The sequence below is a fragment of the Rhinopithecus bieti genome, unplaced genomic scaffold (genome assembly GCF_001698545.2).
Source record: "Rhinopithecus bieti isolate Rb0 unplaced genomic scaffold, ASM169854v2 scaffold_23405, whole genome shotgun sequence".
Classification (NCBI taxonomy): domain Eukaryota; kingdom Metazoa; phylum Chordata; class Mammalia; order Primates; family Cercopithecidae; genus Rhinopithecus; species Rhinopithecus bieti.
The window spans coordinates 844,300-855,839 of NW_016811519.1; the positions used below are offsets into that span (position 1 = coordinate 844,300).

An 11,540-nucleotide genomic window follows, 5' to 3' on the forward strand; every position below is an offset into this window, starting at 1 on the left:
CTCGGCCTCCCAAAGTGCTGGGATTACAGGCTTGAGCCACCGCGCCCGGCCCTTTTTTTAAGTTTTTAAAATAAGTCACAGGCAAATCATGAAGAGTTGGGTTTATTTCGACAGTAAATTTGAAACTCTTGCCTTAAGCAAGAGTACTACAGTAATTATACCAGGAATAGACAATTTCCTAGACTGTCAAATATATAAAAGTTCCTTTTGCACTTTCTTCAACACTGATCAACAAGCAGATTCAGTCCACATTGCTTTGATCTATCTACTGAGTTAACCCAAGCTTCTTCTTCAGAGACTCTGGCATCTCCGGTGGAGGAGGGCGAGGGAGCCTGAAGTAGACCTTCACAGAATCATAGATAAACCACTGTAGTGCAGTCAGGGTACCAATCATGATGATACGGGCAAACAGTCCCTTCCATACACCTGGTTCAAACAGGAAACGCAAATGAAAAAAATGCAACATATCCAAAACTGTTGTTCTTTCAAGAAAAAAACATCATCCTACCTTTAAATCCAAGTCTCTTGAGGACCTGAGAAGCACTGCTACCTTTTTCTTTATTCAACACAGATACCACAGAATCAGCAGGGTGAGAAACAATTGCACAAAAGACTCCAGCTGAAAAAATATAAAGGATCCCATACAGTGCCAGTTAAAATAAAACTTCACATAGCCAATAATCATTTTATGACTTTAAAATAATATTTTCTAGTTCTAAAATAAACATCAGACTCAGGGTGAGACAGGTACAGTTATCAAACTGTCTATCTGATATAAAACAACAATCATTTAAGTTTTTCAGATTTTATTCAACACTTTCTGTATAAAATTCTTTATAATAAACTAAACCAAAAAAATGGTGCAACAGTAAGATCAATACATTCCCAAGCCTAACAATGATATCACATAAAACAACCCTTTTAGGAACTAGTTAGCAAGTATTTATGAATCCTAAAAAGCATATAAAATGTTATAGGAAGATAAAACTGCTTTATAGGCCAGGCACAGCAGCTCATGCCTGTAATCCCAGCACTTTAGGAGGCCGAGGTGGGCAGATCACTAGAGGTCAGGAGTTCAAGACCAGCCTGGCCAACACAGTGAAACCCCGTCTCTACTAAAAAATACCAAAAATTAGCCGGGTATAGTGGCGGACGCCTGTAATCCCAGCTACTCAGGAGGCTGAGACAGGAGAATCGTTTGAACCTGGGAGGCGGAGGTTGCAGTGAGCTGAGATTGCGCCATTGCACTCCAGCCTGGGCAACAAGGGTAAAATTCCATCTCAAGAAAAGAAAATAAATAAATAAATAAATAAATACAAAAAATCAGCTGGGCGTGGCAGTGCATGCCTGTCCCAGCTACTTGGGAGGCTGAGGCAGGAGAATCACTTGAACCTAGGAAGAGGAGGTTGCAGTGAGCTATGATCACGCCACTGCACTCCAGCCTGGGCAACAAAGCGAGACTATGCCTCAGGGAAAACAAAAAACCAAAAACACTGCTTTATAACCTTTGGAATATTTTTCCCTCTCAAAAAACGCCAATAATGGAAATGATTATTTGTTCATAATTTCAGACAAGTGTGTTCTAAGTAATTCATACCTATGTAACCTGCTACAAATGTTACAACCAGCTGCTCTGGCTTTGAACATTCACTGCGGGGCTTAGGAACCACAAACTTGTACAGTGCTTCAACAGTACGTTCAAAGCAGGCGAACTTCATCATGGTGTATGGTATTTGTCTCATCCAGAGAGGGGCAACCCCCTTGTAGAATCTAGGAAATCAGGAGACTTGTTTTACAGAGTTGCATATACTCATCTATCAGAGATTGTCATTATTAACACAAGTGTCCGCACACCAGTCGAGTCCTGATAGTAACAAATGGCAGCAAAAATGCATGTCATTTCTATCAGAACGTTAGACTAACATGCAGGTATATTTCTCTTACATGCCAATGACTCAAGCACCTTTGACTATACAACCAAAAAAGTTGCTGGATGTTTGACTGGAACCACAAGAAACAAGTTTACAAGTGGAACTCAGTTCAAGATTCATCCACAAAGGTGGATCTAAGGAAGCATGTTGTAGTCATGGAAATTCTTAACTGTGAATAGATCACAAGGATACTAACAAGCCCTCCCTAAAAGTTAATAGTAAATGTTTAGGCCAAATATCAAGTCATTTGCAGACTGACAAATGGTCCTTACTTTAGGGAAAAAAAAAAAACCCCAGTCCAAGTGTCAAACCATGTATTAACTTATCTTTACCTCTCATGTTTATGTTCTACATACAGGTAAATAGACATTAAATGTTATAATAGTCTTTTTAAAAAGTCTGGTAGACTTAATACTAAAAAATGAAGTTCACAGCTGGACGCAGTGGCTCACGTCTGTAATCCCAGTACTTTGGAAGGCCAAAGTGGGTGGATCACCTGAGGTCAGGAGTTTGACACCAACCTGACCAACATGGAGTCTCTACTAAAAATACAAAATTAGCCAGGCGTGGTGGTGCATGCCTGTAATCCCAGCTATTCAGGAGGCTGAGGCAGGAGAATCACTTGAATCTGGGGGGCGGAGGTTGCGGTGAGCCCAGATAGTACCAGTGCACTCCAGCCTGGACAACAAGGGCAAAACTCTGTCTCAAAAAAAAATGAAATTCACTTAAAATAAGTACTTTCATAATATAAATTTTTAAGTGTTTACTTACGCTTTTAGGCCTTCTTCCTTATACATTTTGGGAGCTGCATCCCTCAAAGTGTTGGCATAACCTGGCTGGGTTTGAATTCGAACCTTAGCAGCTTCCATAGGAGCCAGGGCAATGTCAGCAAAGAATTCAGCACTGGCAGAGGCAGCCAAATATAGTGACGTGCGCCAGAGATAAGTATTCTCCTAAAATCCAAAACACAAGGAAGGACGTGAATTGCTGTTGTGTTGGTTTTCAATTGAAGTGACAGTTCTAGAAAACAACTAAGCTTCAGACATTTTATAAAGTAACACACAATGATATGGAATATATATATGGTCTCTCATAACCTCATTAACAAAACACGTAACTATGTGAACAATGTGAATGTTTAAAAAATATCTAGATGTCACGTACAGTTAGCCCTGGAACTACGCAAAGGAGTCCCAGAGCCCTTCTCTAAAAAACTCAAAATCCAACTTACTTAGAAAACAAGATAGTATATTAAAAGGAGAATTGTAATTTAATGAAATACATTTTATTTCTCAACCTGTCTCTGCTGACACAGGCTTATGATTTAAGACATGTTGCTCACTTTGTAGGACCATTTTCTTCAGTGCTAAAATAAGGCAGGACAGACAAAAATCTAAGAACTTTTTTGGTCTTAAACACTCGGAATGTTCAATTTCAAAGTTAATTACATACCTCTCCAAGCATGTTGCTATACAAGACTTTAAAGACTTCATAAAAGCCAAACTTGCAGAGTCCCTGCAAGGAGTAGCCAATGAAAGTCGGAGCCCATCCTTTAGCCAAACCACGAACACCATCCTCTTTAAGTGTAACTGAGAATCCATTAAATATGCCCTTGTACTTTTGGGGGTCCACCTTTATTTAAAACAAGAAAAAAAAATTAAATGCACCAAACAGTTAACATAAAAATTTAATCTCATGATTATTTTTGTTTGGGTTCCATAATAAATTTCAGCAACTACACAAAAGGTAATTTAAATACAGTAGTTCCTGCCAGGCGCGTTGGCTCACACCTGTAATCCCAGCACTTTGGAAGGCCAAGGCAGGTAGACTACCTGAGCTCAGGAGTTCGAGACCAGCCTGGGCAACACAGTGAAACCCCATCTCTACTGAAATACAAAAAAGTAGTGGGGCATGGCAGCGTGTGCCTGTAATCCCAGCTACTCGGGAGGCTGACACAGAAGCATTGCTTGAGCCTAGGAGGCAGAGGTTGCAGTGAGCCGCAATCATACCACTACACTCCAGCCTGAGCGGCAGAGCAAGACTCCATCTCAAAAAAAAAAAAATTAATACGGTAGCTCTCCCTTATCCAAGGGTTCATTTTCTGTGGCTTCAGTTATCCAAGGTCAACTGACATCTGAAAATATTAAGATATTTTGAGTGAGGAACTACATTCATATAACTTTCATTAGTTTATGCTTATAATTGTTTATTATCATTCATTTGATTACTTTTATAAACGGAAACTTTTGTACATTAAGGTCTAGCTTTCTGTCTTAAACTTAAGTCTTGGAGTGATAGTTAAGAGGGTAAAATTTTCACAAAAATACATAACAAAGCTGATTCTTAAAAGACTTCTTACCGCCCAACTCCTACTACTTTTTTTTTTTGTCTTGCTTTGTAGCCCAGAATGGAGTGTCATGGTGTGATCTCAGCTCACTGCAACCTCCATCTCCCAGGTTCAAGCGATTCTCCTGCCTCAGTCTCCCGAGTAGCTGTGACTAGTAGCTGCAACTACAGGCGCACCACCATGCCCAGCTAATTTTTGTATTTTCAGTAGAGACGGGGTTTCACCATGTTGGCTAGATTGAGTTCTGATCTCAAACTCCTGACCTCAAGTGACCCACCCGCTTCAGCCACCCAAAGTGCTGGCATTCCAGGCATGGGCAACCATGCCTGGCCCACCTCCTACTTTTTAAAAGCTACTGTCTAGATAATAGATATATCTGTATTCCTAACATATGCTAGTTCTTTAAGTAGCTTATAGCATAAAGTTTTGTGAGCACTAAACAAACTAAACCCAAGTTAAAAAAAAAAAAAGCACATAAACTAAATTCACTTCAAGAGACATGCATAACATGTTTTAGCAAAGGTACATTTCATATCCATTATATTAACTAATGGGTGGGAAAAAAAGCTTATCTCACTCTTTCTGCCAGTACTGGAAGGGGTGGTATACATCACCTTCCTCTCCCTCCTAATATTTCAAATTCATTTCTCTTTTAGTTAAATAGACTTCTAATCCTGTTTAGAACAAATAAATTTTAATGTCTTGTTTTGTTTCAATAATCTTAATTAAAAGATATTGAAATTATTTTAAAATGTTATGTAAATATACAAAAGGCTAATCTGACAAAATTTTCATACTAAGACATTAAGAGCATTTTAAATAAATCTACATGTGCTCTTTACCTTGGTCTTATTAGTAGATAAAGAACATCGTTACTTCACATAATACACAGACTTGTTTACCCACTCCAACACATAGGTGCTTGTAAAATGACTATTTGGGGCACAAGTAAGCTTGAAGAACTCTGGCCAGAAAGTGAAGAGCAGCAGCAAAGAGCCATCTACAGCCAGAGTCTAAGAGTGAATAATTTACTCCAACAATAGAGGCATTTATTGGATTTAAAACACTAGTTAAAATAAAGCCCACAATTTAAAGAAATTTTAGTTTGGTTTCCTACTGAAGTTTCTAGCAGTTGTGATGTCTTCAAATTCTCATTTGAGAAGCGCTTTAAGATTTTATTTAGAGTAAAATCACATGACAGATACTTTCAATGTTGTCATCTCAATACAAACCTGCATACGGCATTTCACTAAATCCAGGGGAACGACAGCAGTGTGTGTCAGACCACAACTTAAGACCCCACCAAAGCCACACAGTGCATAATACTTCGCGGAGCCAAATTCACAACTGTACTCTGTAGTAAGAGAAGACACACCATGCATTTTAATGTAAAACTCATGTTACTGGTCATAAACTTACCTCCTGGACAGTTAGGTTTCCACACAGCTTGTTAGTAGATGACTATCTTATAACTTAACAGTCAATCATGCTTCAATATGCTCTAGTCCAGCATGCAAAACAAACCTGCATTCTGCATTTAACCAGATCTAGAGGAACCAATGCTGTATGTGTTGTGCCACAGCTAATAATTCCTCCAAGTCCACAAAGGATAAAGAATCTGCCAGATCCATAGTCACAGCTATACTGCTCTGTTTGATTGGAAAAAAAAAAAAATTAAGTAAGTCTTTCTTCAGAGATGACTAAGGCCACTGGAATGAAAGAAAACTGTTTCCCTGTTAAATAGTATTATCACAGCTGAATAGCTTTGGCCAATTAAGTGGCTTAAAAAAAAATTCACTGCCAAAATCAGATCATTTAAAAATTATGAGGGTTCTGTATCTGATACTATTATGATACTATTAACAGCTTGTATTCTGCCATATTCATTTTTTAAAAAGTTTTCTACATTAACGGCTTTTACAATTAAAGTCAAACTTCAAATTATTAACCACTGGTAAGAGCACACTTCAGAGTACAAATGAAACTCAGAAAGATCACCCGACGTGTAAAAGGCTTGCAAACTTCAAAGTTTATCCTAGCCACTAACCAATACTATCCCCACTTGTGAACTCCTATAACATAAAAACAGACACACATAAATTCCTGCAGTCCAATACATTTAATACACAAATAATGTTAGCTTTAATTTTAAACTGAACGACAGATAGTGTAAGTAAGGATTCTTTATCCATACTGAAGACATAACAAGCACATGAGTGATTTAAAGAAAAAAATCTTTCGATTTTACAGGCATAAGGTAGATAACATTCTCAGGACTCCTACAATTCGGTTTTCAGGTTTCTCTGTATGTACATACTTCACTAGGATTCAAAACACACACAACTAAGTTAAAGCTGGGTCCAACCACAAAGAATCGCAAGAGATAATCACACCAAAGGGATGCCCACCAATTATCTCCTTTTTATTGCCTATGTAGGGCTGCAAGCTGCCTCCTCCAGTCGCATGAAAACAGGAGATCCAGTTATCTCATGTATAATTAAGTGCTAAAATGACGGACCTGCCGTCGACGAATATAAAACTTAGGAAAGGACTGACTGTTCAAGAAAACTAAGGGCAAATCAAAGGACATGTAATACAGTTAGTAGAACTGTGGGTGGTCAGCAGTTTGGGGAAGAGACTTTACCCAATACTTAGTTGGCTGACCAAGCGGGCTCACAGCAGAGAAGATAAGGAGCTAGTCGCGGCCTTTTTTCCCTCGGGGACATGGAGGTCACGAAGGGACACAGGGCCTCAGCCCTTCCACGCCCTTGAGGGAGGGCCAAGGATCTGACACTCGCCTAGGGTGGAAAAGGCCGACATCCCAGGGCAAGCAACTGGGCGCCGTCCTACGGTGCAGCGGGCTGGACTCGTCCTTCCCTGTCCTCCAAGCCCGGTCCAGGCCTCAAACGCTGGGCGGACCACGAGTAGACCACGACTGTATTAGGCAAGGTCTGATCTCACCTTCCAAGGCGGCGGCTGCCAGGTTGCGAGGGCGGCGGGGCTGGCCCGTGGGCCCGGGTGGGTTGCTGCGGAGGTCCCCGAGGCCATCCTGCACCAGCTGCAGATGTGGCGTGTTGAAGGGGTTCGCTCGCGCCAGGTGCGCCACGGACGAGAACATCTTTCTAGGGGAAGAGGGAGCGGCGGTGAGAGGGCAGGCAAGGCGCCGGTTAATGTTACCGGCGCCCTAGAACCCCAACCGGGCCTTTTCCTTCCCGCCTGCGCGCCCTTGAAGAGGTCACGGCGGCCTTCGAAGGAGGCTGCTCCCGGCTGGGCCCACCGCCAAAGCAGCGGCCCCACAGGGTCTCTGGGCTCCGCTCCCCACACCCGACACAGGGGAAGGCCCGGTCACACTCACTCCCTAAGATGGCGATCACCCAACCACTCCCTTGGAAAGGTTACGGCTCACAGAGGCCGAACGTCCTCCCAGCCCTAAGATGTGTGCCCTTCGCGCGTCGTCGGCGTGACGCACACAGCGCGTCACTACAAGCACGCGTCGCCCATTGGTGGAGAAGAGCGCCGAGCCCGTAACGTCATCGCGTTCTCCTAGCAACCTTATCCCCGCCCCTGCCCACTCCTGCTCTTCCGGCCCGGCTTGTGCGCAGGAGGATTCGTTCTGCGCAGGCGCGCGTTCAGGCTGTATATTTTTTGAGAGGGGTCGGGCTCGGGCTCTTAACTTGCTCGCTTTGTCCCTTCACCTTCAGGTGTCTCTCCTTGACCACAGGCTTCAGTTCGCTTCACTTAAGTGAATCACAGTATCTAGTAGTCACTTAAAAAACAAAACATGAATGCTTGATGATATATTTAGGTGTTGGAGTTAGAGAACATCACTGCAGTATTATGTGTCACAACTTCTGCCATTACAGTACTTTTTAAAATAAGTTCCATCCATTAACATTAAATATAGGTATAGCCGGGCGCGGTGGCTCACGCCTGTAATTCCAGCACTTTGTGGAGGCCGAGACGGGCGGATCACTGAAGGTCAGGAGATGCGAGACCATCCTGCGGCTAACAACGGTGAAACCCCGTCTCTACCAAAAATACAAAAAATTAGGGCCCGGGTATGAGTGGGCGGCGCGCTCTGTAGTCGCCAGCTACTTGGGAGGCTGAGGCAGGAGAATGGCCGTGAACCCGGGAGGCAGAGCTTGCAGTGAGGCAGAGATTGCCGCTGGCGGCAGCCTGCAGCCTGGCGACAGAGCGAGACAATACCGTCTTAATAAAATAAATAAATAAATAAATAAACTAAATAACATAAAATACCGAATAAACTAGGGGTATGTCCTGCATTTTGCATCCAGCTTCTGGAGAAATACCCCAAAAGAAAATGTGCAGGCAAGAAGTCTTACGACAGGCTTGGCGCCGTTATCACAATAGTCTATAGAACACGTCTGAAACATTGAAGCACCTGAGGTGTTTGACAGCGATGAACTGTGAAAGTGAGCTGATAGCAGATTGTCGCGTGTGTCTGGTTTAAAACATTTAGGAGGCTTTCATTAGATTCCCCCGTCAGCTCAACAGGGAGGGGCGTAGTTTAGTTAGGGAGCAGTTTAATAGGGATTCCAAGCCGTTAGACTTCTGGCTCTTATATTTTCCCAGCTCTTGACAAAGTAACGCTTGGGAATTTACTTTCATGCTCTGTGAGCCTGTTCCTCTAGATGTAAGATTGGGGTGGGACTGGCCTCACAGGTCACACTGGTAAGCAATCACACATGGCTTATCACTTAGGTTTTAATGCTCTGCTGATTTTGAATTTTCTTTTCTTTTTCTTTCTTTTTTTTTTTTTTTTTTTTTTTTTTGAGACGGAGTTTTAACTCTGTCACCCAGGCTGAAGTGCAGTGGCGCGATCTCAGCTCACCGCAAGCTCCGCCTCCCAGGTTCACCCTATTCTCCTGCCTCGGCCTCTGGAGTAGCTGGGACTACAGGCGTGCACGATCACGCTTGGCTAATTTTGTACTTTTGTAGAGACGGGGATTCGTCATGTTGGCTAGTCTGGTCTCGAACTCCTGACCTCAGGTGATCTACCCACCTCGGCCTCCCAACGTGCTGGGATTACAGGCCTGAGCCACCATGTCCAGCTTGAAATTCTTAATATATGTATGAACAAGGGGCCACACATTTTTTAGTTTGCACTGGACCCTGCAAATTAGGTGGCTGGTTCTGGACTGGAGTAATACTTACCTTGCAGAGTCTATGAGAACTCAATGAGATAATGTCTAAAAGTCTACAGAAGATGTTCCCTAAAAAAAGTTAGCTCTGAGGCTGCAGCAGCATGGCACTCTCTTAGCAACACTATCCCAGAACCAGCCCTTCTGGCCCAACTAAAGTCCCAGGAAGAATTCCAGAGTGGAGGGCACAGGAAGGGAAGTAGTGACAGATAAAGTTAAAAAAGTACACTAACACCTGATTGTCCAGGGCCTCACATACCAGACTGAGCAGTCTAATCTTATATAGACAGGCAGTCACTGAAGGGTCTGGACTTTCTCTGTCTTTTTGGTTAATTCAACTTTATAGTGCTTTTCTAATTTAAAAATCTTTTGTCATGAAAAAAATCCAATATTATGTAAAAATATATGACTGTAGTGAATCTTCGTATTCCCTTCCTCCAGCACCGGATAATACTGCCCTTTGCTGCACATTTTTTCAGCTGGAACAGCTGGTACCCTTCACCATGGGGCTGCACATGCTTGTGGCCCAGAACGCAGAGAAGTTGATCTATAAGATCTAGTGGTAACGGAAGGAGCTGCAGGCCCAACTCCTACGCCATGTAGGAGCTAGCGACCTTCAGAATGTAATGACTGTTGCTCCACTTTTGCCTTGCAAATTGCACAAATTTCTCTTGTAGCTAACTCTAGCCGAAAACTATGCAGGGAAAGGAATCTAGGAAATATGGTTCTAGCCTAGCTAAATTGACACAGTAAAAAAGCACCACCGGGCTTTGCAGACACCGCTGCCGCCAGGAGCCCTGTACTATCAGCCATGGTCAACCCCACCGTGTTCTTTGACAGCGAGCCCTTGGGCCACTTCTCCTTTGAGCTGTTTGCAGAGAAGTTTCCAAAGACAGCAGGAAACTTTCATGCTTTGAGCAGTGGAGAGACAGGATTTGGCTATAAGGGTTCCTGCTTTCACAAAATTGTTCCAGAGTTTATGTGTCATGGTGGTGACTATACACGCCATGATGGCACTGGTGGCAAATCCATCTACGGGGAGAAATTTGATGACAAGAACTTCATCCTGAAGCATACAGGTCCTGGCATGTTGTGCATGGCAAATGCTAGACCCAACACAAACGGTTCCCAATTTTTTACCTGTACTGCCAAGACTGAGTGATTGGATGGTAAGCGTGTGGTCTTTGGCAAGGTGAAAGAAGGCATTAATATTGTGGAGGCCATGGAGTCCTTTGGGTCCAGGATGGCAAGACCAGCAAGAAGATCACCATTGCTGACTGTGGACAACTCTAATAAGTTTGACTTATGTTTTATCTTAATCCCCAGACCATTCCTTCTGTAGCTCAGGAGAGCACCCCCCTACCCCATTTGCCCGCAGTATCCTAGAATCTTTGCGCTCTCGCTGCAGTTCCCTTTGGGTTCTATGTTTTCCTTGTTCCCTTCCATACCTAGCTAGATTGCAGAGTTGAATTTATGATTATGAAATAAAAACTAAATAACAACTGCAAAAAGTACCAGAGTCTATCTGTTGTCAACACGGCATCAATGAACACCTCTTGTAATAATATTTAACTTCCAGAGAAAAAACTAAAGAGCTAAATCAGGCTTCTACCTAACATGATGCAGCTGTCCCTTGGAAAATTGTGAGCAAGCTAATTCTACCGAAAAGAGTATACAAAATCCTTTTATCCATCTGTGGGTGATGTTATTGCAGCAGGTATGCACTAAGACAAGGGGCTTGGCCTCCTTAACATTCAAGAGGCTCTGGGCCTCCAACCTGACACAAGTAGGGAAATTGTCTGAAGGACCATAACTCTTCACTGTGGAGATTCAAATCAGACCTCTGAAAAGATCCGGAGTCTTTTCACTTATACATAACTAAATTATTAGGCTGCTTATTTATTTTAGTTCTAAGGATACCACGATCCATTAGGCAATGCCAAAGATCTCTACAGATCAAACCATTCTGACTATTGCTTCTTTGTCCATTATAGTAACTATACCTGACTGGTCTTTGGTGAGGAAGATCACCCTCCATCCCAGAATCTCGTTGAATTTAGGGAGCCCCAGTTTGGTGACAGCAATTCCCATCATCATTCC

General features: G+C 42.7%; 1 protein-coding gene and 1 pseudogene across 4 annotated transcripts; one reads left to right on the forward strand and one right to left on the reverse strand.

The window, feature by feature from the left end:
• Positions 1 to 86: 86 nt before the first annotated feature.
• Positions 87 to 7,778, reverse strand: SLC25A3 (solute carrier family 25 member 3). 4 transcript variants are annotated; one of them, XM_017893965.1, is made up of 8 exons: positions 7,634 to 7,778; positions 7,240 to 7,400; positions 5,511 to 5,632; positions 3,384 to 3,563; positions 2,703 to 2,884; positions 1,598 to 1,770; positions 509 to 619; positions 87 to 426 (listed from the first exon to the last, which is right to left on the reverse strand). In XM_017893965.1, the coding sequence occupies exons 2-8, from the start codon at positions 7,394 to 7,396 to the stop codon at positions 266 to 268; spliced, it is 1,086 nt and encodes a 361-aa protein (XP_017749454.1). In that variant the 5' UTR covers positions 7,397 to 7,400; positions 7,634 to 7,778; the 3' UTR covers positions 87 to 265. The 4 variants fall into 4 exon arrangements, with proteins under 4 accessions (XP_017749454.1, XP_017749452.1, XP_017749455.1 ...); XM_017893963.1 differs by lacking the exon at positions 5,511 to 5,632 and adding an exon at positions 5,803 to 5,927 and having other exon boundaries at positions 7,634 to 7,747; XM_017893966.1 differs by having other exon boundaries at positions 7,240 to 7,396; positions 7,634 to 7,745.
• Positions 7,779 to 9,900: 2,122 nt separating this feature from the next.
• On the forward strand, positions 9,901 to 10,794 carry LOC108543480 (peptidyl-prolyl cis-trans isomerase A pseudogene; annotated as a pseudogene).
• Positions 10,795 to 11,540: the final 746 nt, after the last annotated feature.

Coding starts and splice junctions, on each gene's coding strand:
- SLC25A3 (XM_017893963.1), bottom strand. CDS start 7,396: ATGTTCTCGTCCGTGGCGCACCTGGCGCGAGCGAACCCCTTCAACACG. Junction 3,564..5,802: donor TGGTTAAATGCAGAATGCAG/GTTTGTTTTGCA, acceptor TTTTAAATAAAG/GTGGACCCCCAAAAGTACAA. Junction 1,771..2,702: donor AAGGAAGAAGGCCTAAAAGC/GTAAGTAAACAC, acceptor CTGATTTCCTAG/ATTCTACAAGGGGGTTGCCC.